The sequence below is a fragment of the Anas acuta genome, chromosome Z (genome assembly GCF_963932015.1).
Source record: "Anas acuta chromosome Z, bAnaAcu1.1, whole genome shotgun sequence".
Taxonomy (NCBI): domain Eukaryota; kingdom Metazoa; phylum Chordata; class Aves; order Anseriformes; family Anatidae; genus Anas; species Anas acuta.
Genome location: NC_089017.1, coordinates 60,748,168 through 60,776,141, shown reverse-complemented (window position 1 = coordinate 60,776,141; position 27,974 = coordinate 60,748,168). Strand labels below are relative to the sequence as shown.

Sequence of the window (27,974 nt, the reverse complement as noted above, 5' to 3'; positions counted from 1 at the left end):
TTGAATAGTTTGGTGTTCTTTTTCCAATGTTAGCTTGTGTTTCAGAAAAAGCTGAGGAAAGGATGAGAGAGCTGGGCCTTTCTAGCCTGGAGAAGAATGAGGGGAGATCTTGCCAATCTTGCTACATGCTTAACCACAGAGTCATGGAGTGGTTGAGGTTGGAAGGCACCTCTGGAGATCATCTGGCCCAATTTCTCTGCTGAAGCAGGATCATCTAAAGCTCATTGCACCAGACTGTGTACAGGGGAGTTTTGGATATCTCCAGAGAAGGACACCCCACAGCCTCTCTGGTCAACCTGTGCCAGTGCTCTGTCACCCTCACAGTACAGAATCTTTTCTCATAATCAGCTGGAACTTCTGTGTTTCAGTTTGTGCCCCTTGTCTCTTGTCCTGTCACTGTGCACCACTGAAAACAGTCTGGGCCTGTCCTCTTGGCACCCTCCCTTCAGATATTTATATACATTGATAAGATGTCCTCTCAGTCTTTGCTTCTCCAGGCTAAACAGGCCCAGCTCTCTCAGCCTGTCCTCATAAGAGGCTCTGGTCCCCTAATCACCTTCATACCCCTCTGCGGGACTCCCTCCAGCAGCTCTATGTCTCTTGTGCACTGGGGAGCCCAGAACTGGACACAGTGCTCCAGGCGTGGCCTCACCAGGGTTGAATAGAGGGGCAGGATCACTTCCCTTGGCTTGCTGGCAGCACTCTTCCAAATGCAGCTCAGGATCCCATCGGCCTTCTCGGCCACAGGGGCACACTGCTGGCTCATGGTCAGCCTGCTGTCCTCCAGGACTCCCAGGTCCTTCTCGTCAGGGCTGCTCTCCAGCAGGTCAGCCCCCAACCTGTACTGGTGCCTAGACCCTGCACTTGCCCTTGTTGAACTTCATGAGGTTCCCCTTGGCCCAACCCTCCGGCCTGTGGAGGTCCCTCTGAATGGCAGCACAGCCCTCTGGGGTATCAGCCACTCCTCCCAGCTTTGTGTCAGCATTAAACTTGCTGTGGGTGCACTCTGTCCCTTCATCCATGTCACTGATGAACAAGTTGAACAAGACTGGACCCAGTGCTGACCCCTGGGGAACTCCGCTACCTACAGGCCTCCAACTAGACTGCACTGCTCATCACGCTGCCGTCCAGCCAGTTCTCAGTCCACCTCACTGTCAACTCATCCATCCCACACTTCTTGAGGCTGAATATGAGGATGTTAGGGGAGACAGTGTCGAAAGCCCTGCTGAAGTCAGGGTAGAGAACATCCATTGCTCTCCCCTCATCTACCCAGCTAGTCATCCCATCACAGAAGGCTATCACGTTGGTTAAGCATTCAGCAGCAGGCCCACATTTTCCCCAGTCTTCCTTTAGCTACTGATGTATTTGAAGAAGCCCTTCTTGTCCTTGCCATCTCTTGCCAGACTTAATTCCAAATGGGCCTTAGCCTTTCTCATTGCATCCCAGCACACTCTGACAATGTCTCCCAAGTAGCCTGTCTTATCTTCCACATGCCATATACTTCTTTCTGTTTGAGTTTTGCCAGGAGCTCCTTGCTCATCCATGCAGGTCTCCTGCCGCCTCCACTTAACTTTTTATTCACAGACATACACCAATACTGACCTTGAAGGAAGTGATGCCTGAATAGTAACCAGCTCTCATTAACCCACCCTGCCTTCTAGGGCCCTCACCCATGGGATTCCTCCAAGCAGGTCCCTGAAGAGGCCCAAGATGCTCTCCTGAAATCCAAAGTTGCAATCCTATTTGCTGCTCTGTTTCTTCCACATTCAGTCCTGAACTCCATCATCTCATGGTCACTACAGCCAAGGCTGTCCTCAGCCTTCACATCTCCAACCAGGCCTTTGTTATGATCATGAAGTGTGTGTTGTGCAGTTGTAGTGTTTAGCATTGGTCAGTACAACTTGACAAAGTAAAGTAAAAGATTTACCTCCGAATCCAAGGAACTTGACCCAGGCATGACGAAGTACCATAGATACACAGGAAACAAAGGATGCAGGACACTGAGATTTCTTCATTAATCTTAGCTTTTCTTTATCTATGCCCACTGCTTTAATATTTAGCTAGCTTTTATGAATAGCCATCTATTCATTGTAAGCAGAGGCAGGATTACATTCCAGTATGTATATGAGAAGGGCCAAAATAGCATCTGCAATCCACATGTGGATATTGTGTCTTAGGCAAACCCTTTGTGTGAACATCTCAGCGAATAGAAGTGTGGCTGACATGCATATGTGTGTCGAAGTGTTCATGTGTTTGGACTAGTAGTCATACACAGTTTTAAAAAATACACTTCTTTAGCAGCTGTTTAATTGTTTCTGTGTAGCTTTTACACAAGTCAGTATATGTGGAGGAACCACTGGGATTTTTTAATCTTTTAAAAATGTCAGCTAAGGAATACAAAGAGGTCCTGTTTAGTTCTTATCTGCAGTATCTTTTTCAAATTAAAAGCAAAAGTTAAAATGATATTTTTCCTTAAACTGGTTAGACTGGATTCTGAATTATTTGCTGCAGTTATTCTTACTCTGTTTCCGTAAAAACCATAATACTGAAAGTCACCCAAATAGTGTTATTTGTGAAGAGGTGCTTCAACAAATCAAGATGATGCACAGAAGCCAAGATGCTATGATTTGCTTCCCTGGTATGGTTGTATTTGTCCCCCTGTACTCGGCTCTGGTGAGGCCGCACCTCGAGTACTGTGTTCAGTTTTGGGCCCCTCGCTACAAGAAGGACATCGAGGTGCTTGAGCGGGTCCAAAGAAGGGCGACAAAGCTGGTGAGGGGCCTGGAGAGCAAGTCCTACGAGGAGCGGCTGAAGGAGCTGGGCTTGTTCAGCCTAGAGAAGAGGAGGCTCAGGGGTGACCTTATTGCTCTGTATAAGTACATTAAAGGAGGCTGTAGCGAGGTGGGGGTTGGCCTGTTCTCCCATGTGCCTGGTGACAGGACGAGGGGGAATGGGCTAAAGTTACGCCAGGGGAGTTTTAGGTTAGATGTTAGGAAGAATTTCTTTACTGAAAGGGTTGTGAGGCATTGGAACGGGCTGCCCAGGGAGGTGGTGGAGTCACCATCCCTGGAAGTCTTCAAAAGACGTTTAGATGTAGTGCTTAGGGATATGGTTTAGTGGGGACTGTTAGTTTTAGGTCAGAGGTTGGACTCGATGATCTTGAGGTCTCTTCCAACCTAGAAAATTCTGTGATTCTGTGATTTGATTATCTGCTGAAGCAGACTGTTGAAAGCTTTTTAGCCATAGATGTCTGATTTTGCTGTTCAGGATTTTCTCCAACTTCTTTAACAGATAGCTGAAGGTTATGTTATTTAAGGATTCCTTACATGACAGTCTTGAGCAGGCTTAGATATTTACTGATGGTAGTTCAGAATAAAGAAGGCAGATTACAACTGCACACACAGTTGTCGCAAGCAGTAAATATCTAAATCATGTATTCTGTAATTAAACTTAATGTTTTCTGATCATCCGATATCCTTGGGTGGAAAGTGAACAAGAAGATGTGTAATGTAGTTGGTGAAATGCAGAACAAGAAGTGTCATTAATGTACATGCTTTTTCATGCTGCTTGATAGACTCATACTTCCAGTTTCCTCAGGTATCACTATTCATGTAAAATCAAAATTATGGCATGACAGGAATTATTTTGGGTGACAAAACATCCTATTTTTTTTTTTTAAGAGGGATTTTCCTGGTTTTGCTCTTCTTTTTAAAACAACAATCATGATCTTACCTTCCCCAAATTCATTAATCAAAAATATTAATGAAGTTGCATGCCACAGAGAGACAGAAGAGAGAAAAGCAGTTGAGATGTCGGCAGAGCCCCGGAGGGCGGTGTGTTACTGCTAGTAGTACGATTGGTGTCTGCTAAGGGAGCTTTTAGGCCTTTCCTTCTTGTGGTGGGGTGACCCTGGCCAGCAGCTAAGTGCCCACACAGTCCCTTCCTGCTGTGGATAGGGGAGAGAATAAGAAGGGCAAAAGTGAGAAACAAACCTTATAATAAAAACAGATTAATAGGTGAAAGGGAGAGAAGAAGAAGAAAATAAAAAAAAAAAAAGAAACAAGTGTTTGCAGAAGCCATCCCTTACCACCAGCAGACTGATCCCCAGCCAGTCCTGGGGCAAAGGTTACTTTGGAAAAACTCCCTGCCACCCCCGTTCCCTCACTGAGCATGACATGACGTGGTTGGTGATGTCCCTCTGGCCATCGGGGTCAGCTGTCCTGACTGCATCCCCTCCCAGCCTCCTCCTTGTTGGTCAGAGCGAGACTGAGATGTCCTTTAGGCAGGCCCTGTTCAGCAGGAGCCAAAACAGGGCTGTTACCCACACCTTTGGTCACAGATCCAAAATGAAGCTCCCGAGGGACTGCCCTGAAACAAGTTAACTCCATATCAGCCAGACACAGTACAGATCTATTTACTCACCTGTAAGGCAACAAGAAGGGTAAATCTTAAATAACTTTGATCTGAAAATCCAGAAAGTCTACTCAAGATAGAGAGAGTCTACTCAAGTCTTTATACAGCAAACATTTTAATTTTACTTCCAAAATTAAGGATTAAATTTTAATGCCCAAAGTGGTCTTCTCAAGAGCTTATCGTCAATTATCAGTTCATTCCCCTTGAACTCAAACCTCCCATCTGAAGCCTCATTAAATTAAAATTTAATGCTGCTGGAAGCTGCTATGAATGAAATATCTGAATCTTCTAATAACTACACTTAGTTCTTTTATTATTATTATTAGGAAGAAGCTTAACCTCTTCCACTGGTTCAAATTCTTCTTTTACATGTTCAGCGCTTTCCATATCTCTATTTACTGATGAATGTATTGTTAAACTTTGCAGCATAGCATTCTGCTAAGAAATTGAATGGCTTACCCTCTATTATATACTATGATGTATTTTGCAGCATATGACTTCTCTTAACCATCATAAAGAGAAGGGAAAATAATTTTTTTCGTTTAATGAGGAAGTCTTTTTTTTAATAATGAATCAATATGCAAAACCAAAGCAAAGATAACTTAAGTATGCAAACCTGTTTGGCTGTAGGTTTTCACCTAAGATTACTTTGTTGTAGTCAAATGTATATATCATATAATGTGTTTACATTAAGAAAAAAAAAGAAACAGAACCAAAACCAACTGTCATTTCTTCAAGCGGGATTTTGTTTTACATGATGGCTTTCTGAGTTGAAGATGAAATACGGGTTATTTGATGTGATATGCTTAGTGTATAGTGGCTATGGTGTAAAATTGCAAGAATAATTAATATCTTCCCTCTATCATGCAGAATATTATTGGAAGAGTGTATCTTAAAGATTTAAACAAACAACCACAATAATGTGGAATCCTAAATCTTCTAGATTATGAAAGAAGTCGTTCAGGCTGTCTTACATTTCAGCATTTTCTTTGAACTTTAAGTGGAACAGTTAAAAGCTTTGTGAATTAGATCAGTATCTGTTGTGTCTTTGGAAACTGCCATCCAGCTGACTATGTAAAAAATACAGAAAATATGCTCCTTATTTATCCGGTGTATAGTTGTGAAGGATTTGGACATACTAACATAGATAGATGCAGTTGTAAACAAATAAGTGTGTGCAATCCTCCAAGTTGATAGGATGCGTGCATGGTATTACTCAAAAGCTCAGATTAACAAATCCCATAAAATGGGTTCTGCAGTAGAATAGGCAGATTTCCTCACAAACTGTTATGGATTTTGGGATTAACAATTTTGCTCATTATGAAGAGAATGTTTAAACCTGCACAGTTCTTTCTACAGGGACAAACGTTTTGGAGTCCTGAGTCACAGTGCTAGCTGAAGCACCACCATGGGTTTGTAGGAGAAGTGATGCTTCACTTTGCTGCCTACCAGAAAGATCATTCAGAAATTCATGACAAAACAGAAGCAGTGAGATTGCTTTGCTTGTCATTTTCAGCTGAAGATTTTGGAGTGTCTTGTGTGCTCCACTGCATTGTGGGCATCTCTGTATTTGTTCTAGGGAATTCTGAAAGCCCTTTGAACACCCCAGGAGATGTGTAGAAACTCAGTGAACTGCCCCAGAGCCCATGTAACCTGGTGTTATTTTGCAATGCTGTTTCTAAAAAGTAGGTCCAAGCAGATTTGATCCAGGTTTGTTTGTTGCCTGTCAAGAGAGGTTGTTGGGGCTTCTCAGACGCATTTGCAAGACAAACATGGTGAGGTTATTGAAGTCCACAGTCCTTAATCACCAGCTGGGAGAGAGAGAGATGTAACAACTGCAGCACAGTCCTCAGCCCTCAGAGTTAATATATAACATCAAGACAGTTCCTGGACTACTTTTTCTCTTTAAAGCAAGAAGGAAAGAGAGAGAGAGGAAGATGAGACCATAGTAGTTTTGGTAGCTTCTTTTTTTTGCTGATGTAAATGAACAAAAGTAGATATTTTGAATGCCTTACAAGTTAGGATGATAATTAGTATAACTTTTGTTCTAATTTCATGTTTACTTCTACAATTTAAGTAGATAACTTATATACTAGGACCCTTAATTACAATGAGTTAAAACAAATTAAGTGCTGATCCTTAAAGTCTAATAACATCTTTGGGTCTGGTACCTTAATACAATGTACCTTAATACATTGCTTAATTCCACAAAGTAGTAATATTTAAGGAATGCAGATAGGTTGATACTGTGACTATATTCAGCAAATAACATATTAAGCATTTGTAAGTGAAGATATGAAAAAACTTGAACTGATGTTTGAGTATACGAGTAGTTCCTATGTAAACACCTTAAGTAAATGTTGTCATACCCCTAGTGATTGATATGATGTTGTCCTCTATTATTTACACATTATACGAGCTAAAAGCTTTACCCTAATTAGTGATGAAATGTATTTCCTGTTACAGATTTACGAACTTTCAAAAGTATTCTTCATCCTTCCTGTTTATACTTTTTGTGTGTATCTGTTTTTATTTCTTATTTGTTCTAATTCTTGCTCAAGTTCTGCTATGTTGTACGTGATCATCTATAGATTATCCCTGCCTCAGGTGGTTCCTGAGCTGCGTCTGGTCATAAGGGTGGCTGGTGGCAATATTGCTGTAGATGTCTCGTGTTCGTTCTGCTTTTGGCCATTGTTGAAGGCAAAGTTCTGGAAAAACTGACCTCTGGTCTGATCTGGTACAGCTGCTCTTTGTGATGACAAGTGATTACTTAAAGCGAGGAAAACTTCAAGCATTTGGGATGAAATGCAATTCTTAGTAAAGCTGTGTTTCAAAAATGTTGAGGTTCACAGTGACAAAAGCTGCTGATGTGTATGCTTCCCAGAACTTTTTGATCACCCAGCCAAACCCTTCAGTTTGAAATGATGCATTAACTGGGGGGTTTCTAGTGCTGTGAGCAATTTGTCTTTTTTCTAATGTAGAGCTGGAGGAAATGTGAGCCTGCCACTAAATGGAGCATGGGAACTGGTGACAAACCAAAGTCTGAGGTGCTCACTACCTTCTCTGCCACTGTCTTTACCAATAGGACTGGCCTTCAGAAATACCAGACCCCTGAGACCAGATGGGAAATCTGGAGCAAGGAGGACTTATTCCTGGTGGAGGAGGACCAGGGTCTTTACCAAAATTGCTGAAATGTGTGGTGAAAAGACTGAGGAATCTGACAGAGGCTCTCAAGGTTCTCCAGGCTTCTCTATTGCTATGCAGGTTGTGGATGGCTACTGCAGGATGTCAGAAATTAGGAATATCACCATATTCTACCTATATGAAGTACTTGGGAAGTGCAGTTTTCACTTGGTTTTACTGCATAACTCAGTGACTTTATCAATTAATTGCTGTTGATGTTAAAAAATAACTGACATTTATTCTGGATTTTTGGCAAAAATCTCTAAATATTTTTGTGTTTTGTAATAAAAATTCCATTTCCAAGCTACTCCACAGATTAACATAGTAAATTTTAATTATTTTCTGTCAAAACTAACAGGTTAGAAATCATATAGGTTGGAAAAGACCTTCAAGACCATCGAGTCCAACTATCAGCCTGACATACCACATCCCGTCACTAAACCATGCTCCTTAGTGCCATGCCCACACGTCTCTTGATTACTTTCAGGGATGAGGACTCCACCACATGCCTGAACAGCAAGTTCCAGTGCATGGCCATCCCCTCCATGGTGAGATCTTCCTAATGTGCAAGCTAAACCGCCCTTGGCACAACTTCGGACCATTTCCTCACATCCTATCACTTGTCGCCTGAGAAAAGAGACTGACACCCTCCTCACTGCAACCTACTTTCAGGTAGCTGTAGGGAGTGGTGAGGTATTTCCTCAGCCTCTTGTTCTCCAGAATAAACAATCCCAGTTCCTTCGGCCACTCCTCATAAGCCTTGTTGTTTTGTCCCTTCACCAGCTTCACTGCCACTCTGTATATACCTGAGCAACTCAATGTCCTTCTTGTAGTGAGGGGCCCAAAACTGAACACAGTACTTGAGGTTCAGCCTCACCAGAGCTGCGTACAAACAAAAAGTCAGTTCCTTAGTCCTGCTGGCCACGCTATTTCTGTTACGGGCCAGGATGCCCTTGGCCAGCTTGGCTCACTGCAGACTCACATTCAGCTGGCTGTTGACCAGCACCTCCAGGTCCTTTCCTGCTGGGCAGCTTTTCAGCCAGTCTTCCCTAAATCTATACCACTTCACTGGGTTGTTACGACCCAAGTGCAGGACCTGGCACGTAACTTTGTTGGACACCATGTCCATGGCCCATGGATCCAGCCTACCCAGATCCCGCTGCCTGCCTGCCTGCCCTCACGCAGTTTGACAGTCCTTCTTCAATGGCATTCTCACAACTTGGTGTTGTCCATTTATATTAAATAGCCTTGTTGCTTAAAAATTCCCTTTCTCAAATAAGAAAGCTGACTGCGCTACTGTTACAGAAGATCTTTGTGCTTCGAGTTTGCTGTACAAGAGGTGCAGGAGTCACGGACTCCATCAAGGTCTTGGAGAATCTGATGGCTGCACTCTGCAGTCTGAAAGAAGCTCGAACAGAATTTACCCTTCTCTAGAACCACAGCTTCTGCTTGTTATTTAACAGTACGACTACTCACACACATCCAGATATTCAGAAAAGGAAGCAGTGATGTTGCTGATAGAGACAGTCTTCCTGTCTTTGCCTCCAGATGTATCTCACCGCAACATCTCTGAGCGTGTGCCAGCACCTTTGTGTTTTTCTATTTCTTCTTACTCTCTGCTTGGACACAGACTGCCTTTGCCATTTCATTAGCACCTGTATCATCGTGAACATCACTTCTGATGGTTATGACATGCTCCCAACTATAGCAGAGCATGTGATGCCATCAACTGACATAATACCTCATGCCAGCCTTCGTGTAAATGGGTGCAAGGCATCTGCGATGCCTGAAGATACCCACGACTCAGCAGCTCTGCTGAGAATGTTAAATTCTGGACAGTGGGAGGGTGTACAGTGTTCCTGATGAGCTGTCCATCCAGATTCGGGTAACAAGGAGCTCACTCTGGTCAGCGTGGCAGTGCACTTTGTTGGTTCAGACACAGCATTTCTGCACAGTGCTGCGCAGGAGCCCCGCGTGGAGCAGAGAGGTGTCTGGCGTTTTTCCCCTGAGTCTACAGCCGTCCTGCTTTACTGTTGACAGTTAACAACTATAATGTATCACATAAACAGAGGCATTAAGATCTTTCTCCTGTGTGACGAAGTCATTGACCTTTTGACAGTTACCTTACAAGATAAGTGAGTTTGGTTAAGGATCTGGACTATTAGTGAGAGGTCCAGCACAAAGGTTCAATGCATCACATTTTAGATAAGGAAATTACTAAGGTCTGTCTTTCTTTTTACTTCAAGAAGTGATGACTTTTCTGTTTCTGAGCCTACTGATTCCCAGAATGACAACTGGATGCCTTCTTCCTCCCTCAGTCTGTTGTGTGCATTCCTACCAAGCATTTCTCCCTCTTCTTCAAAAATGTCCAGAAATGAATTCCTGGAGAGCTGGGACAGCTTCCTTTCTTGAGTCCTACCCCTTTTGTGATCTGGACTCTTTCTGCCACATAAGTGTTTGGTTTTCTCAGCCCCATGAGATGTGTTATCAATTTTAAATGCAGTATTAGCCTATGATACCACATGTCCTCCTGCCAGGCCTCTGTTAGGTTCCCTAATATTTTCCATTGATCACTGATACTGTGTTACAGGGCATCTTAACCAGGCATCAATGTCTACTGCAAAGGAGCCTTTCAAGGCTGCAGCCATCAGTGTTCTGCTGTTTCTTTCTAGAGGATAAGAAGGGTGAGTGTTAATAAACTCTCACTTGAAGTCAATGAAGGTTACTCCAGATGTGTTTTCTACATGTATATCCACATTAATGACTCTCTTTCTTCCTCAATTGCTGTCATCTGATTTTGAGATTTGAAGATTATAAAAAAAATAAGAATGTGGAAGTGTGTTCCAGCTATTTATCTCCTCCTTGAGGGAAGAGATGTGAACAAATCCCCTGCCCCTGTCCCAGCAGCTCAAGCCATGCTCAGCCATGATGTAAGTGGACAGAATTTCTTTGAGGTGTCAATCACTGTTAACATACACATTTAGGAATATACCAGAGCTGGATATGGAGAGCACTATGGTCTGTGGATGAAATGTGCATGTTTTAGGAATATTTCTGAACTGTACACCAGATAGGCAGTTGTATAATATATGTATGTTGTCTTATTTTATAGTAAATAAAAAAAAATAGTAAATTGTAGTTTATACAAATCAGTATTATAGCACAGGCTTGGGGCAGGATGCTGAACATAATCAGTGAGTGGTAACATACAAAATAATCATTTGGAGTAAAAATAACTTTCCTAATTTTCATAATGAAATTAGTCCCCAGCAACTTTGTAATCCCGAAATACATGTAAATATAGAAATACATTTTCTTTTTTTTTGAGGAATTATCAGGTATCACAAATGCAGTTAAACAGTAGCCTAGCAAGTGCCCTCACAGATACTGACAGTTGATATTTTTGTTATTACCTGGACAGTGTCTTTCATATTCTTGCTAACCCTGTTTCTTATGGAGGCTTATCAGACACTCTGATCAACAGGTAGTCTCTAGCTCAGCATAGAAACAGATGCTATTTATTTGTTGGGTGTTGGCAGTTCTCCTCAGATACTGAAGATATGGTAACATTCGTCTTATTTAGCCAAAATAACATTTATGTCTTGTTTGAGTTTTAGTATAAAACACCTGTGAATAATTAACTTCCCTGTACAGCCAATTTTAGAGTTAGTATTTGTAGTTACCAGAGATTACAGTGTTTTTACCTTGTAAAACCAGTGCTGTGTCATATCAGCTGCGTTCCTGAATGTCTGAGGGGTTTGCCATGGGACGTTTGGAGAGAAGAGCACTGCTGTCTGACTCATCAAGGGATTCCAGCACGGAATGTCCCTTGTTCAGACATCAGGACCCCTGAAGAGAGCTGGCCAACCTCCCTGGGATGCACAGCCACCAGTAGGTTAGGTAAGGGCTTGCTGGGCACCAGGAGGACAAGTTGATGAATAAGAGGTCCCAGCTCCTCTCTGCAGCAAGGCATCCCACTTCATATCGAGATGCAGTGCCTCTTTTTCAGCCCAGGTGTGTGGCCTGGGGCTTTCACCATGAAAAAAGGCCATTCGACATGTGGAGGTGCTGACACATCAGCTCAGGTATCCGTTCTGTGTTTTTTCTGCTGAAGATATGAGCTTCAAGATGTTAACAGATTCCTCTTCCAAGCCACAGTCAGGGCTGAGTATCTCAAACCCAGTTCAGTTCTGATTTTGTTTAGGAACCATGTGGTTAAGTGCTCTAACTAGCTCTGAATTAGAGATCTGATGATGAGCATAAATCTCTGTGGTCATCAAATACATTACTTTACTTAGTTTCAGAGTTTCTTAGCATGAGCATTAGTAACTACCAGCTGTTTCTGGTGTGCACTTTGATCTGTGTACCCCGACAGCTCAGCAAAGGATTTTTAAGCAGTATTTATAACACAAGGAGATGGCACTGGTGCGTAACACTTTTTGAAAGGTAAATATTCCATATATGCCATATGGCAAAGGACTTGGGAAAACAAATGGGTAATTGTTATCCCACAAGTGCTTTTCTTGTCTGTATGTGCACAAGTCACCAAAGAAGGCTCCACGGGACCTTTGTGGCCCGGTCATGCAGGGGATACTGACATTTGCCATCCTTTTCACTTAAAATTTCAACATTTCATGCTGAGTGTGTTTGCATCCTTCTTAAAAAAATCATAAATAAGAAAATGTATCCCATTAACAACTGTAAGCCAAGCAGCATGGTTTGTCAACAAACTACCATTACAAAATACAATTGGGTTTAATGATTTTTTTAAAACTTTTTGATATTTTCCTCCAAATAGTATTACATTAAGAAGTATTTATTGATTGGCATTAGATTTTTGTATATTTTAATGCAGTAGATTGTTGTTTCTTCTCGCTATTTCCCTAGTCATTCACTATTAATGGTTTGTATTTCCCTCATTTCTGCTTAGTATTGGAATACCAGAAATCCCCTATGACAAATAGGAATTTCTGAACCTTTCTTGCAGCCGGTAGGGTCAAAATCCTGTAACTAAGGACTGAGGCCTATGATATTGCAGTGATTTTTTCTCTTCTTTAAAACCAGATTTGTTCTCTTTGGTGAATTGATAATCTAGTTACAGAGTTCCATATATCTATGTGGAGACTGCTGTGTTTAAATTCCATAGGAATTTTGAAAAGAAATTAGGCTGTGCCGTGGCTGAAGAGCTATCTTGAATCGGTCAGAAGCTTGAAGGTCAAATGGCAATTGTGCTACAAACTGGAGTGAAAAACACAGAGTACTGTGAAGCCAAATTCTCAGGAAACATGGAAACATGATGACTTTAGTATCATGTTGCCCAAACATGTTCACTGTTTACCGTCAGGTAAGCTTCTGCTGGCTTTTTCCTGACGTTAAAAATAAGTTTTGTTGTGTAGGTGTTGGAATGATCTGTTTTGGGAAGGCATTGGATTAGCTTTGAGTCAAATATATTTGTAGCCTGGCCTCATAATGCTACATTTCACCTCTGCTTTCCCCTTCATCTGCTGCTGTTTTCTACCCGCAGTCAACTGCTCTGAGATCAAGTAAGCTTGTTTAGATATGAAAAATCCAGTCTGAATGGGACAGCTGCATAGCAAAATGAACATATGAGCTTTTTGCTGAAAAGATGTTGTTTAACTGCTTTCAGTTAATGTTTTCTTTTAGTTTCACAGTTGTCGGAAGACAAATATGTCATATCTGATATTTGATAAATGGTGGAGATATGTTTCTTCAGTTTCACTTTCGGAGATGGAAAATTGATAATTCTACATTTGCTTTAGATATGGATCAAGATGTCAGGGGAAATCTTACCAGCTCGAATAGCATTGTTTAACATGATGGGAATGTTTTCAGCGGTAATAATTCCTGCTTCATCTTGTTTCATGGGGCATATGAAAGCATTTGTTGATTCATTTAGGATGTAATGTTCTGCTGCAACCAGGAAGTTAAAAATATATATTTATTATTTTTTTCTTTTTCTTTCTTAGACGTCTGAAGGCACGATAGGCAGATGTCTCTACCCGACACTGATTAAACTAGAGTATCGCAATTTGTCCTATGTTGCATCTGTATGACTAAAAAATAACTTTTTAAAAATGTAGGTTGAGGTTTTAATTGACATTCATCTAGGGGAAAAAAAAAAACACTTGAGAAAAAGATATTATGGGGGTGTTCCCCCCAGATAATCTGTTTCACAGAGGAAGGGCTCCTATTGTCTGATATCGGGTAAACCTTCCTTTCTCCACCATTTGAGTTTCTATTCATTTTCAAAAGAACTCTACCCTGGCCCAGAATTACTTTTGTCTTTTCCTCCAAGGGACACAGGGAAAGGAGCGGCACTTCGGGATGTTCTGCAGCCTTCGTGACCACTGTGTGTGCAGTCCTCACCCATGGCATCCCTTGGTTGTGATGGGTGGCTGAATTTTGTCTAGTAGTGTTACTTCTTGGCTGTATCTCCCTGCTGCACATCAGATCAGAGTCTCTTTTCAAACGTAGCTGGGACTGGGGTTGGAAATGGTTGAGACTTTCTGCTGCTGCCTGGTTTCAGGTGACAGCTGCTACATCAGAAGTGCTCAGTTCGCAGTGTTTTCCATTCCGGAGTGCACAGATGAAGCACGTTTAAACATTTTTTTTCATGATCTGCAACGTGAAATGCTGCTTTGGGGCCGTACCTTTAGCTGGTCGGCTTTTTCTGTGCTGTGCTGGTGGTCCTGCACTGCCCAGTCAGCGGGAACAACAACGCAATGCTGAGACCTGCGTTTTTCAGGGCTGTGTTGCCACCTGGTGGTGTTGGCCCAAACCAGCAGCAGGGGCTCCGTGACCAGGAGGAGGCGGTGGCAGAAATCACGAGTGGAAGTGTTGCTGCGTGCTGCCCACGAGGAGGGAGCCGGTGCTTGTTGCAAGGCTGATTAAAAAATGGGGAGAGAGGGGTTTTGTGCTGCGCTGCTCCCAGCTGCTCCTTCTGAGCCACGGCTCCCTTTTTGCCACTCCAAGCAACGTGGCCTTTTTTTTTTTTTTTTTTTTTTTTTTGGAGGCTTTACCTCTGTGCAATGCTTTCAGCTGTGTTAGGTGGGATTTCTGGTCAACGACGTGCCCAGTCCCACGTGAACAAACCATACCTGTGCCAATGGTGGCTGAAGGTGTGGGTAGCCTTTATTCTTTTTCTCTCCCCATTTATTTTCCACAGTGGTCAAGGACATAAACTACTGTACATACAGAGTCTAAGATTTTGGAAACGCGCTGTAAAGTCCTAAGCCTTTAAGACTTTAAGTAGCACAGTCCCAACAGAGAAGCCACCCAAAGAGTTAACCATCTGAAGGCTGGGCTGTAATTCAGCTTTCAGCAAACAAGAAGTCAAGCAAAATGACTAAGAAGTCTGATTCACATTATACTATTCAGCTCTCTTTTTTGAAACTCAATACTTGAAATAGTTTGTGAAGGTCTTGGAATAATCCTGTGAAGTGGTATTCGGTTTGGCCAAGCCCCAGAGTGCAAACTTGGTTATTTTTACTGTCAAAGCATTCTGAGAGCTGAAGTATGAATTTCCTGTGAAGTAGATAAAATACTTCAAGGGTTTCACATGCTTTGCTAAATGAATGCACTTGGACTCCAGCAAGAATTCCCGAGCTTTTTAAGTCTGGAATTTATGACAATCAATCATAATCCAGTCCTGAGCTTTTAGTGTGGTGCTAACCTGCTCCTTACACCTGAAATTTGCCCACAGTGCTCACCAACATTGGTCTGTTTAATGTAGGGAAAAATGAGCAAAGTATGTATTTTCAGTCATCATAATTAGCTTAGAAATTATCAAAGTCCTTCTTATGTGAGAGAAATGCCTACTTTGAGCTGTAAATCATTAGGTTTCAGTTACAGATATAGATACTTAAAGTTAAAAAAAATAAATAAATAAAACCAAAGAGTTGTTTTAGTTTAAAATTGTCCTAGCCAAGGAATAAATAAGAAAGGTTAGCTATAACTGGGACCTTCTGTATGTGGACACCCCTTGCATATGCTGTAATGGTAGGACAGAAAGGAAGATGATGATTATGCTTTATTAGACTGTCACTTGGACATGGACCAGCCTGCAATGCTGATCTCCTAAGTGTGATTTAGTTTTGAAAATGTCACTATAGCCCATGTCCAAGTGCTGAAAATTTTTCTTCTAAGGCTGCTGCAAGTGATGATTAAAAAAAAAAAAGGGGGGATATTGAGAACTGATTTTTTTTCATCTCATGTTCAGCATATTTGTAATTAATAATTTCCCCAAAGAAACCCAGTTCTTGCAAGTGCTTTTCCAGATTCCTAATGTGGCTTCAGTCTAAGCTTTAGGAAAATAGTAAACTGATTTAAAACCTATTTGGAACATCCAGAAATCAATATGGTTCTCTGAACGAACACCACATAATTAGGTACATCTGGCTTGTGAACGTAAACTATAGCTAAACTGATTTTTTTGAAAGCAAACTCTGCTTAGGTTTAATATCCATTTAAATCCCTCTTTTAATCTATTTTAATTAAATTTGAACTAAAAAGAGATTATTCTCTTAGCTTGATATTTTTTAGTCTTGTTTGATTTGAAATTTTATCTAAATAAGATTTTATTTGATATGCAAGTGGAGTTTTCACTGTTTGCATGATTAACGACTGGCGTCTGAAAGAAAAAGGACATAGTTTGATTGTTACGTATTAGCAAAACACTTGGATCATTCACTTGGAACTGGAACACAGCCGTTGCAAACAGAGACATGTGTTTTCCCATATGTATGCTGCTTTTATGTGAATAGAAACTTTCAATTTTTAAGCTAATATCCAATTTTCTATTCTGTCAGCATCACTGCAATACCTTTTCAAAAAGAAAAACGTGCCACATTAGCCATAAACACCAGAAGCACTGTTTAAATCATGCTATATTTAACGCTACTTCAGGCAGTCTGTTTTCAAACTCTTTTTGGCTTTTGGCTCTGTAATATTAGATCTTATGGTTTTAATTAAAGTAACCCTTTTTAATTAAAAGTATTCCAGCACTGTGTTTTGATGCATAAGTATCTGGCAATACCTCTTGTCTTTTGTCTTGCTGAGAGCAGATCTGGTGTAAGTATCTCTTCTCATGGTTTGTGGTGACAGTGTTGGTCTCTGCATAGCATATTGACTCTCTGGTAATCTAGGGAATCTGTGACACTTTTGTGTGTTTTCTGTTTCTGATGCAGTTTTTCCATGACAATACGTTTGGCCTTCTGTCACTCAGATTTCTTCTTACACCTTTCTTTCAGTGCTGTAAAGGCTGCGGTGTCACGTACTAACACAAATATTTTGTAAGTATCACAAACTCCCTTTGGGAAGCTTATTTTTCTGTGTGATAAAAGCCTTGAAACTAACCCAGATCTGCTGTCCCCTCAACCAGACTGGAGGAGGGTTGCACTTCTTCCCTGTGATCCTGTGGGTCTCCTCATTGCTGTCTCATTCTTTTCAATGCTGCCTTTTGCCTGGAATGGCTGCATTGGTGGTTGCAATCTGCACATGCTCTTTGTAAAGGAAAAACTAAATTTGTGAGTGAAATTCATGATATCTGGAGAAACGGTGGTATAAACCTGCACCACTACCTGTTGCAGTCCTTGGCACAAGGCCCTCAAAAGACAGCTGGCTAGCCTCGACTATCTGTCTTTGACTGCTGTCATGTCCTCTGTGACCTTCTGAACATTTACCAAACTGATTATTGCCTATCTGTGGACAGCGACCAAGTCATTAAATATTATTGAGCATGTTTGCTTTCGACAAATTGGTACTTCCTGCACGGAAACTTCGTCTTCAGCAGGTGGTAACTGCTGGGTGCCTCGGTGCCTGTCGGCAGCGCAGGGTTTCTGCATGGCTGCAGCAAAGCCGATGCATCGCTACCCATTTTGTGCAACGGGATCCGTGCAGCCAAGGCGACAGAAATACTTCAGAGTTCCCATCTCAGAAGTCATGGTGTGTGGGTTGGTGAGGTCTGGGAGGTTAAAAGGCACGCCTGCGAAGTGCGGGACAGCTGTGGTTGGAGGCCAGGTGGAGACATGTCCCCAGCTCCTCACGACAGAGCCCGAATAGGGGCAGCGGCACTTCAGAAGCAGCTGTTGTCACTGGTGGGGAACTGGCTGTCTCAGCTGGTGTCTTTGTAACAGGGGCTTGGGCTTGGAGGATCAGCACTGCGGAGACATCTCTGCCGTGTGTGAGGTGGTTGCTTCTCTGCTGTCTTCTCGGGCTGCCAACACTGAAAATACAGAGACACAAAGTTGTGGGTATTGCGCAGGTGGACGTGGGGCACTTGTGCAGGGGAGACTGCTGGGGTTTTCAAGTTTCATAACAAAGCTCTGTGTAATACTAGTCCAGCGTTTTCAATTTCCTCTGGCCTTATGTGCATATCCCCTCTTACCCTCTCACTGTCCCTTTTCCTGTCTGGGGAGGAAAAGCTCCCCTCCAGCTGAGGTGGGGAGCCTCTGGAAGGTGAGTTTTACTGCATCCACATGGAAGCCAGGGCCTGTGGTACCTGCTGCTTCCCGGCACTGCCTTTCTTCCTGTCCCTAACTCAGCAGCCGTGTTTTCAGTCCATTTGTCACCATAAACCCCTGCTTGTTCTGTCCGTGAGCGGACCAGAAAGCAGGCCTTGAGACATAATTTTGCACAGCTTACTCTGTGATGAAGCCCTGGGCTTTGCTTGCTTTACCTGAAAGATGCACCAGCAGTCAGAAGCGGGTTCATATGGCACTAGGTTTGGAAATGAGAGGATGGACAGACCTCAGGAAACCACTGGCAGGATGGAGAAGGGATACTGAGCAAGAGGGCATAGAAATAAGCAAGAAGGAGAGCAAAGAGGTAACAGAGAAGACCGGGGCAAAGTACTGGGTACCAGGCATAATAAAGAAGCCACTGAGGGATCACTTGGTGATGTTTGGGGCTGGACTTGCTATGATTTGTTAACCGCATGACAGAAACATACACCAGAGGATCATCTTGTGGGTCTGCCCAGTAGGTGGAAGTATTGTGAATGTCTCAGCAAGTGGCACCACTGTTATCATGAGAAGTGGTCTGAGGTCCGTTGTGCCAAGCGAAGCACAGGCTTAACGATAAGGAATAATAATGGTGTGAGGATCAGGCCAAAATACTAGGTGCACACCCTTTTCATGTTTGGCATGCGGATTCAAACTCCTACTGCTCTGGTATACTCTGTCTTTCCAACTTTCTGTGGGCTGAACATGTTTCGTGTTTTCTTAACATGAAAATGGTAACCTAATATGTGGCTTGTGTGCATGAGGATGAGTTGTTTAAAAATTCTGCACCATAGATAGCTGAGATGCTAGAATTGTGCTGTTTTATGAAAACACTGAATGCTGTATGCTGAAAACAGTACTTCTGACAGCAAGCAAGACCTAATCATTGTCTGCATTATCTTGATGTGTCTGTGTTTTATTATAGAAGATAATAAACAGAACTCAGGAGTAAAGTCTGGCTAAAGCAACAACAGATGGGTTATGGTATCTCGTCCTTTCACTTGCAGAACAGTGCTATTAAAATTGCATTGCTAAACAAAAGTCCTCTTTTTTAATGTAGAATAATATTAAAACACAAATTAGCAAGATTGCATAAGAGCTGGAGTTTGTTTTTGCTGCACTCTTGCCAGACAGAGCATATTGCATTCTATTTTGCAATAATAGAAGTAACACAACTGCAGATGTTATTGCTCTACCTCTCGGTTAGGTAATAAATTTAAAATAGCCCCTTGGTTTGCTAATTTGAATGTCTGTGCATAGCTGTTTAAGTGCAGAACTGAAAGCAGAACAAGTTAGATATATTGCAAGAAAACGGACATTTTAATTTTTCTCTGTAAGTCCATGCCCCTGTCTTCACACCTTTCCTTGCCCTGTGCCATGGACGTTTGAGAAATGCTTTTAGCTGCCATAAAACACACTCACAAAATACTTGTGCTGTTGGCTACTTCAACTGAGCGTTCTGGCACAGCCTCTCAGTTATTTGACCTCTTCTGTGAAGGGTTGATGTAGAAAATAAAAACAAACAGTGCAAATAAAGCAGTTACTAATAGCTGGTGATTATTTTTCCTTTGTTTCTAAGTTCATCAGAAGTGTCACAATCAGCATTTAGTAGAGGATTAACAGTTTTTATCTATTTATAAATTAAATCTCCACGTTGATGGTTGTTGCTCTTTTGGGCTGTTACTTAAAAAATCTCCCTGGAAATGTTCTGTGCAGGACTGTTTTTAATATTGTAGGAGTAGAGTTCTTTTTTAGGTATTTGGAAGCAACTTACAATTCCTCCAAAGAAATCCAATGTATTTATTACTGAACCTTGGGAAAACAAACATATAAGACAGCGAAGTTTTATGAGATTGAATGCTAATGAAATAAACAGTGGAACTGCACACAGAAGGCATTATGCATGGTTTCAATTAAAATACTGGTATGCTGGTATATTTTTAATCCTATTAAACATTTTTGTTGTCTGAGTTTTCTTTTGTGATAGTTCTACAAAAAAAGAACCTACATTTTTATCTATATGTGAATACTTCCAAGCAGATTCCTCTGAATTATTATCTAGCAGTTAATAAATGGTTTCTGCAGAAATTAATCCAGGTGCCTTTTACTTTCTAGCTACACACGAGCATTAACTGTATAAAGATAGGTGGAAAGAGTTCATAAGTCTGTGAAAGCGTAGCTAATTTGTCACTCAGCTGTCTCTTCAGTTCATTACATTTATGTTTTTATAATTTACAAATAATACTGTATAATGTATTTCATTTTTTCATTTTTCTTTCAATCTTTCTCATGTTCCAGAAATAATTTGGCTAGTGCATAGGTGTTTTGTTTTCTGCTGGCCTGTTAAAGAAAAAAAGTGTAAAGAAGGAAATAAAAAATAACACAGATTCTGCATTTCAGATAGTGTTTGATTTTGCAACCAGATTTTTCTCTGTTTTTTCTGGTTGTCTTGTAGCAGTCTGCTCCCAATCCCTTGCTGTGTCTTGAAATGTGCTGGAGATTTGAAACTAGGGCAGCAGTCAAAGAATTTGCATATACAGCTTTCTCTATTCCACTATTTCATGAAATCATCACATGATAGAAACTTGTTTCTGCACATACTTGGATCATAAGCCATTGTGTAGATGGTTTGCTGTTGATCATAGCTGCTCTGTGCTTAACGCAGGATAGCTATCTACTCGTGGAGGGGCAGTACCTAATTACATACAGATTGATCTCTTCACCATGTATGTGCTGAATACTCAGGCACCAGCTAGGCTGCAGGCAGGCTAGACATTAAGGTTCCTGATCAGTCCTGTTTGGTAAAACCTGAGTTATTAAGGGAAGACGGTCTCGGATTGTTTCACCTTCAATTTTTTAGCCATGTTCTTTGCGAGAACCTGAGAACAACCTGTTAATAAGGTCTGTCTCAATTTAAGTGAAGGAGGGGCTGAAGGAAGTGTTTTGTACCTATAACAAGACCATGGATAACTAAAAATGGCTGCAGGTTGTTTCTGAAGCAAGTTGCCCATGTACGTGCTGCTGGTGCCGGATGTCGGTCAGAGTGTGGAGATGTCTGAAGCAGCCCATCTTTGTAATCATAAGAAACCCTGTGGTACATCCATCTCTGTGAATGTGATTCACCAATTCTCCAGTACTGTTTCCCAAACTGAAATAAGTTTGGTAGGTCTGGTATGCAAACATTTCTGGAATACCCAGACATGCTGCCCTGTCAAAACAGTAACAACACGTTTATGCGGTATCTCAGATAAAAGGTACAAGTCAGTATTTAATGGAGAAAAAACAACTAACAGTTATGTCCCTGGTGTGGAGATGGACGTCCATCTCCTGTGCTGCTTCTGCCTGTACTGGTGTTAATTTGTCAGTGATAGCAAAAAGCACACAAGAGAGGACCCATGCGAGGATGAAGACACCAGTTAATTCTTGCTGCAGAGCCTGCGTGAAGTTTGTAGGAACAGGTCTCACAAGGCTGTCACTGAGCTTGTGTCCATCATGCCCATGTGTGCCAGCATACAGCTGATGCCCATGTGCATCACTGCTGATGTCCATGTGCACCACTGTGCCACGTGCAGCAGCGTTCAGGTGATGCCTGTGTGCGATGGTGCTCAGGTGATGTCTGTACGTGGCAGCACCAGGTGAGAGCTGGCACCTGGGAGGATGCCTGGTGGGTTCATTTCTGCAGGAGATGAGTAGGAGTCATTGCTGGGAGAGGCAGCAGCTCTTCACCATGTGCTGCAAGAGCTCAGGGCTTGCTAGAGATGCCAAAAAATCTCATCTGCCAGTCTGCAGTATCAGGGAAGGACTAAAAAAATGAACAAAAACGTTGCCCTTTTGAACATTTGTGCATCTTGAAATACAGTTCAATTATTGTCTGCCTGTCTGGGAAAAAAATATGCAAAAGGTACGGGAAAGGACCAAGGAAAGGAGCAAGTCAAGTGTCCACTTGTTGTCTTTGACAGCTTACCCAGTCAGTAACTTCCATAAAAGCATCTTCCTGGTAACACCTACAAGTTAACATGGAGACACTAGCAAAAAAGTTAGCTACGGTTCATTTCCTAATTATGTCTCACCGTGGCTTCCAGACTTGTGAATGTAACTGTTAGTTGTTTTTTCTCCATTAAATACTGACTTGTACCTTTTATTTGAGATACTGCATAAACATGTTGTTACTGTTTTGACAGGGCAGCATGTCTGGGTATTCCAGAAATGTTTGCATACCAGACCTACCAAACTTATTTCAGTTTGGGAAACAGTACTGGAGAATTGGTGAATCACATTCACAGAGATGGATGTACCACACAGTTTCTCATGATTACAGAGATGGGCTGCTTCAGGGCAGTATCCATGTTCTGCCTGTCCTGCGTGAAAAGGTGCCTTACGCGGCTGTACTCCACTCCCCTGGACGAGTACCAGAAGGTGAAAATCAGTCACCCAGGAACCTTTGTATCAGAAATAGGTATGACTTGTTGGGGCTACAGGAGGGAGGTGGTTCTGGGGTAAGCTTCCTTTTGTATTACTGCATGATTGCTAAACTGCAACATTTCTATAATGCCTCAGTTACACGTTTAAGTACGGCACCTTACATAGAGAAAACATCTGTTTGAAAAGTCTTGCTTGTAGCAGTAGTTTGAAAGCTAGCCCCACTTTTACTTGTTCATCATACTCATCACACAACATTCACGTTTACCTCATCCTTGACAATTCATGGGAAAGAAAATCTCAATGACATGGCTGTTGACACAGCACAAAGAAACACTACCTGCGGTTTTGTGTACTATCGCTCTTTCAGGGTATTGTGCACCTCTTTATGTTGTCCAACAGTTAGAGTGAGGTGGAAGACAGATTTCCCCTGGTTCCATATCACTTCTGTCACATGGGTTCAATAACTGTGCAGTTATAACCAGCAAAAGACAAGCAGTATGCTCATAAAGAGAAAACGATTGCTGGCTGTAGCAGGGAGCTAAAGTTGCTCATGGATCTTATTTGTGTGTTTTGTTTTGTTTTGTTTTTTATTTTTTTAGATGTCTGCAAGCCCTTTAATGTGATATTCTGGACTAGGAGAAGTTATCACCAGACACTGTTAATCACATTAACCAAACAGAGGAAGATTAAAAAAATAAATAAATCGATGAATATGTAATGTCTGAAATGGTGCATTACCGCTTCCTTCTCGAGAACTGCTCTATGGCTGTGCGGTTTCTTTTTGCAGTAGGAGATTTATTCTTGCTTCCATAGCAGCTGCCTCTTCTTGAAAGCTTCTTCCTGGTACTTTTCACGTAGTAGTGTAGTTTCCTTCTTTTTGTGAACAGAAACATTACAGTCCCTTATGACATTTCAGCATCGAGCTTCAGTATCTTCTTAGCGGTAATTTCAGCACTGGTTTTGGTGTACTATTATTTTTACTGTTTATTTTAAATATTTAGAGAAGATGTAATAATATTTGGCACCTGTCTATCTATTAAGAAAATGCTTCTGTTTAAGTGCATTAAGACAAAACATGAACAAGATTTTAAGCTCACTTGGGAATGTGCTGCCAAGGCTACCCACCCTCTAACACTACCTTGTATATTTCTGTAAATAAGCAAAGGGCTGGCTACTGCCTGTTCACTGTGCAGTATTATCTGCAGAAATGTCGGCAATGAGCTTATTCTTTACAAATTAAGGTTTTTTGTTGTTGTTGTTGTTTTAGTAGAGAGTGTGTAAAGGACTGACCAGGTTTCACTCCATCCCTTTGTCTTTCCCAGTTTTGTGGCTTTTAGACTCTTAACCACTGAAATTTAGAATGCAAACTGATTTTGTGTGTGTGCCACAAAATTTTCTTCAGAGGACTCTGGCCTCCCCTCCGAGGTAGGTCCTGTCCAAATGAATGTTTGTTAATGGGTTTTAAACCCTTCATTTTTGCAAGTTATTTTGTTTTTCCCCTGAAAATTGTCTGTCCTATGAAATTTAGTTAAATTTAGTGAAATTGTCTCCTGACTCTATTTTTAGAGTTTTTGTCATTCTTTCTTGTGTCCAGCCCGCTCCGTATCACATGCACAGCTTATGATTAAGGAAGTTTATTAAGCTTCCAGGCTGTTTACTCATCAGAGGACCCAAAAGTCAGTCTGGATTCTACTTGCAGGTGAGAAGATCCTGTTGTCCCATACCTGAGCATTGTCCATTGGCTCTACTTAATTTTTATCTGCCCTATTTTGTTACTTTTTCAGACACTTTAATAAAGTTCACTGGAGTTCACTGGTTGCAGACTCCGAAGGTGATAATATCCTAATTACTGCCATTAGAAGTCACTGTTTAATGCTAGATTAGAAGATTACCTACCTCTTTTCATTCTGGTTGGGGTCTTTTCAGCTGATGGATGTGTCCTTAAGAAGTGTGCCAACCAAAATCAAAATGAAAAAAAAAATCTAAAGTCTGAATGGAGACCCTCTAGGAGCTGTGAGGAACAGAGAAGGAGGTGCAATCTAGACCCTGTAGGGAAGAAACTAAAGAAAAATGTAAGGGTTTTCTCATGGTTTTCTCTCTCTCTCTTTTTTTTTTTTTTCCCCTAAGTGCTCTGAAGTTCCTGAGAGATTTCAGAAATGTAAATTTGCAGAACTTGCTAAGTTTAATCACAAAGCTCATTATCTCTCCATGCCTGTCTCTCATCTAAAATACTGAAAGACATCTATTGTGTAAATCTGCTCGTGGAAGGCTCTTGATACCAGGCCATTTTCTGGCTTCTTGATCTCTCTACTCCCTGTAATCAAAGGACCCCAAAAGCTATTGCGGTTCATCTTGGCTTATGCTGTTTCTTCCTGTTCCTCCTCTATTCTGTGTGGGGGTTTTTGGGTGGTTTCAGTCTACTATCCAGTAATTACCCCAAACCAGTGTTCAGAGAGCAAAAAGATGCAGAGGAGTAATCTTTAAAAAAGATTTTATTTTTTTATTTTTTTTTAATTTAAAAATGTGGCTTTTTTAGTCAGTCCAGTGTTGTAATTACTTTTTCTTCAGTGACATTGTATAGGACAATATGTGCTCTCTCTCTCTGTGCTCTGAAGGACACAATTGCTGTACAATGAGGCCTGTGGAAGAGAGAATAAGAATTTAAGAATAACCTTAGGAGACCCATGGGGTTGTACATCTTGTCAGCAAGAAATTTCCAGCATTGCCATGTGCCTTTAAAATGAGATCTTATTTTGGCACATGTGAAGTACAGGGGGGAAAGGCAGTCCTTATCAAGAATAAAATCACTTAAAATAGCACAAGAAGTGCTCACATGCAGAAGTATTATTTACTCAGGTCAATGCAGCAAATGGGACATGGCTAGAGAATTCATACCATCGGTCCTGACTGTCTTGTACTTGCGAAACCATCCCTCCTACTTACAGTGTTCCCATAAACTTTAATGAATACATCTGAATGTTACAAAACTGAAGTGCTTATTTTTTTTTTTACTGTTATTTTTGAATGCACCCCAATTTTGTGTAGCTCACAGCTTTCTGATTTCATCTTGAAGTATGCTTTATTTCTTCTTGACGAGGCTCCAGGAACCTGTGCACTCATTGTTCATTGCATTGCTTTCACCAAGACCCTTGCAGCCCTACAGAGGTGTGTGTTGAGCCCTGTTACCTGGAGGTGGGAGGGAACGCTGTCCCCACATAAAGCTGGCTCTGATTTAGTTGGGGCTGCTCTGGAAAGAAGTATGCCTCTGCTGTGGTCTGAGCAATAGCCCTTCTGCTCTGCTTTTGTCCTGTTTGCTGTACTAAAAATAAATTAAATGAATAAGAAGGAAAAGATAGTTCCTTTTAACAGTGATTGTACTGAAGACTGTGCCAGCTGGAAAATAGGCTTGCACATAGTTCCCACCGCTTTTGCTGCTGATCCTGTGTGTGACGAGGTGGGGGGTTGCTGCAGGAGACTGCTGCTCTCTCGCTGTGCTGTAGAACAGCGTGGAGCGATATTTAAAGATGATTTAAAGATCTTCACAGGGGTGTGGGCACGAACAAATCAGGTAGCTTCTCCACAGAGCAGAACTGAGTTGCACCTTTTGGGAAGGCTGGCATCGCACACAGCCCAAAAGAAGGGGAAAAAAGTGTTCTTTAGCTTCAGCTTGAGCTGCCTGAGCAGGGCTGCTGCTGCTCCTCATCCTCTGAGCGTTTGTGTAATCATCCTGCTTTAGTCGGTGCAATTACAGATAGCAGAGAACTCATCCCAGATAGCAGCCGGTGCTGAAACACACAACTTCAGCTTAAAAAGTAATTGATTTAAATTAGGTTTTACTGCCCCAGTTAGCAGAGCCCCAGTCTGCTTGCCAGTTGCTGCGATCACACGCCGTTCCTCGCCCAGGGTGTTTCTGGTCTCCTGTGCTTGCTTTCTCATACCCCGCTGGCGAGCCGTAACAAGCAAAACTCCACCCTTTCTAGAGACCAGGGAGAATGAAATGCATAACCGGCAACTGCTGGCAAGGGAAGTGAGAGTTTCTGTTGAGGTGCCGCTGCTTTTCCAGACGGCGGCTGGTGTGCCGCTCCGAAAGGGGCGGAATCCTTTCCGAGCAGCTGAGCTGTGATTTGCTGAATTCGCAGACTTTTCCCCTTAAAATCCCAACCCTCTTCTTCTTTTTTTTTTTTTTCTCTTTTCTTTCCCCTGTTTTTTTTTTTTTTTTTTTTCTTCTTTCTGAGAAGTCGACTCGCAGCTCCTCAGGGCGCACCTCGGCTGCCCACAGCACCATGAGCTCGGAGGCGGACGAGTCCAGGGAAGGTAGGGGAACATCTCCACAGCACCCCCAGGGCCCAGGGACGTGTCCTCAGCTGGAGCAGGAGTTTTCTGCTCACTTTTGGGTGCTCGGAGGGGAGGGAGAGCGGCCTGGCGTCCTGTGGGCTTCGCTGGGCATGAAATACCCCAAGCAGAGGGAGGTCTGGCCATGTCCCTGGCCATGGCCTAGCGCGTGGAGCGCTGATCGGTGGGAGCAGCCGTGCTTCAAGGCGCAAACAGTCGGGTATCGAAAGAGGAAGGGTTTCTTTGGAGTTGGAAGTGCTGTGTGTTTCAACAGAAGAGGAAGTCGCGTGGGGGAGAAGTGAAAGGTCATTATTTTGGGAATGAGCTCGGGCGCTGCTCACTTCCCTGTCAAGAGCCGAGCGCGAGGCGCGAGCCGGGCCCAAAGGCGCTGGTGGCGGTGGGGAGCCACTGCTGCCAGAGGAGGGGGCGGCTTCCTGACAGGGCCCACGTACAAAGGGACGCTTATTCGGAAGAGGGAGCAGGGCTGTAAGCTGGATTTCTTAGGGTAGGATTGAAGTTTTGTTGCTGTGAGTAGTCCTCGGGGAGGCTCTGAGTTACCGGAATCCAGTGTGGCTCAGAAAATGGAAAGAAAAAAACAAAACAAAACGAAACAAAAACACACAACACACACAAAACCAACTAACAGGTTAAGAAGCAGCATGGCAATCTGAGCGTTCTGTAGTTGGTGAAAAGAAGAAATGGTTTGAGTGTTTCAGCTGGCTTTCCCCACACACTCTTACAACTTCCCCTGCATCAGGAGTAACATTACTGTGGACCTCTGCTTCTGCTTACAGGCGTGAGTGTTTTTTTTTGACGTACAGAAAAGTACTGGGTCAAACCTTGTGGTAATAATGTCAGTAAAACCTGGTTAATAATGAAGAATTACAAAAATGCCCTGTTTTCTTTTCCTTTGTTCTTCTCGTTGATTGAGTGGATGAACTAAATACAGAATTTGGTTTTACCCAAGAAGATTGTGGGGGGCTGATTTACTGAAAAGCAGAACTGAAAAAGTATTTCTCCATAGAAACTGGTTGAAAAAGAGAATGAATATGGCAATGTGAACATTCTCCCTCAGTTTTACAGTAGGAGAGATCAGCATGCATG

At 42.2% G+C, this 27,974-nt stretch overlaps 1 protein-coding gene across 4 annotated transcripts in view; it reads left to right on the top strand.

Annotated features, from left to right (window-relative positions):
* TNFAIP8 (TNF alpha induced protein 8) overlaps positions 1-27,974 on the top strand; it is a 63,958-nt gene that overhangs the window by 17,256 nt on the left and 18,728 nt on the right. The window contains exon 1 of one of the 4 annotated variants that reach the window (XM_068666959.1): positions 13,117-13,139. The exons of 1 other annotated variant lie outside the window; for it this stretch is intronic. In XM_068666959.1, coding sequence (XP_068523060.1) covers position 13,139 — 1 coding nt within the window. In that variant the 5' untranslated portion in view covers positions 13,117-13,138. Of the gene's footprint in view, positions 1-13,116; positions 13,140-26,553; positions 26,853-27,315; positions 27,667-27,974 lie in introns of those variants that run through there. 2 more of the 4 variants (XM_068666954.1, XM_068666960.1) reach the window with 2 other exon arrangements.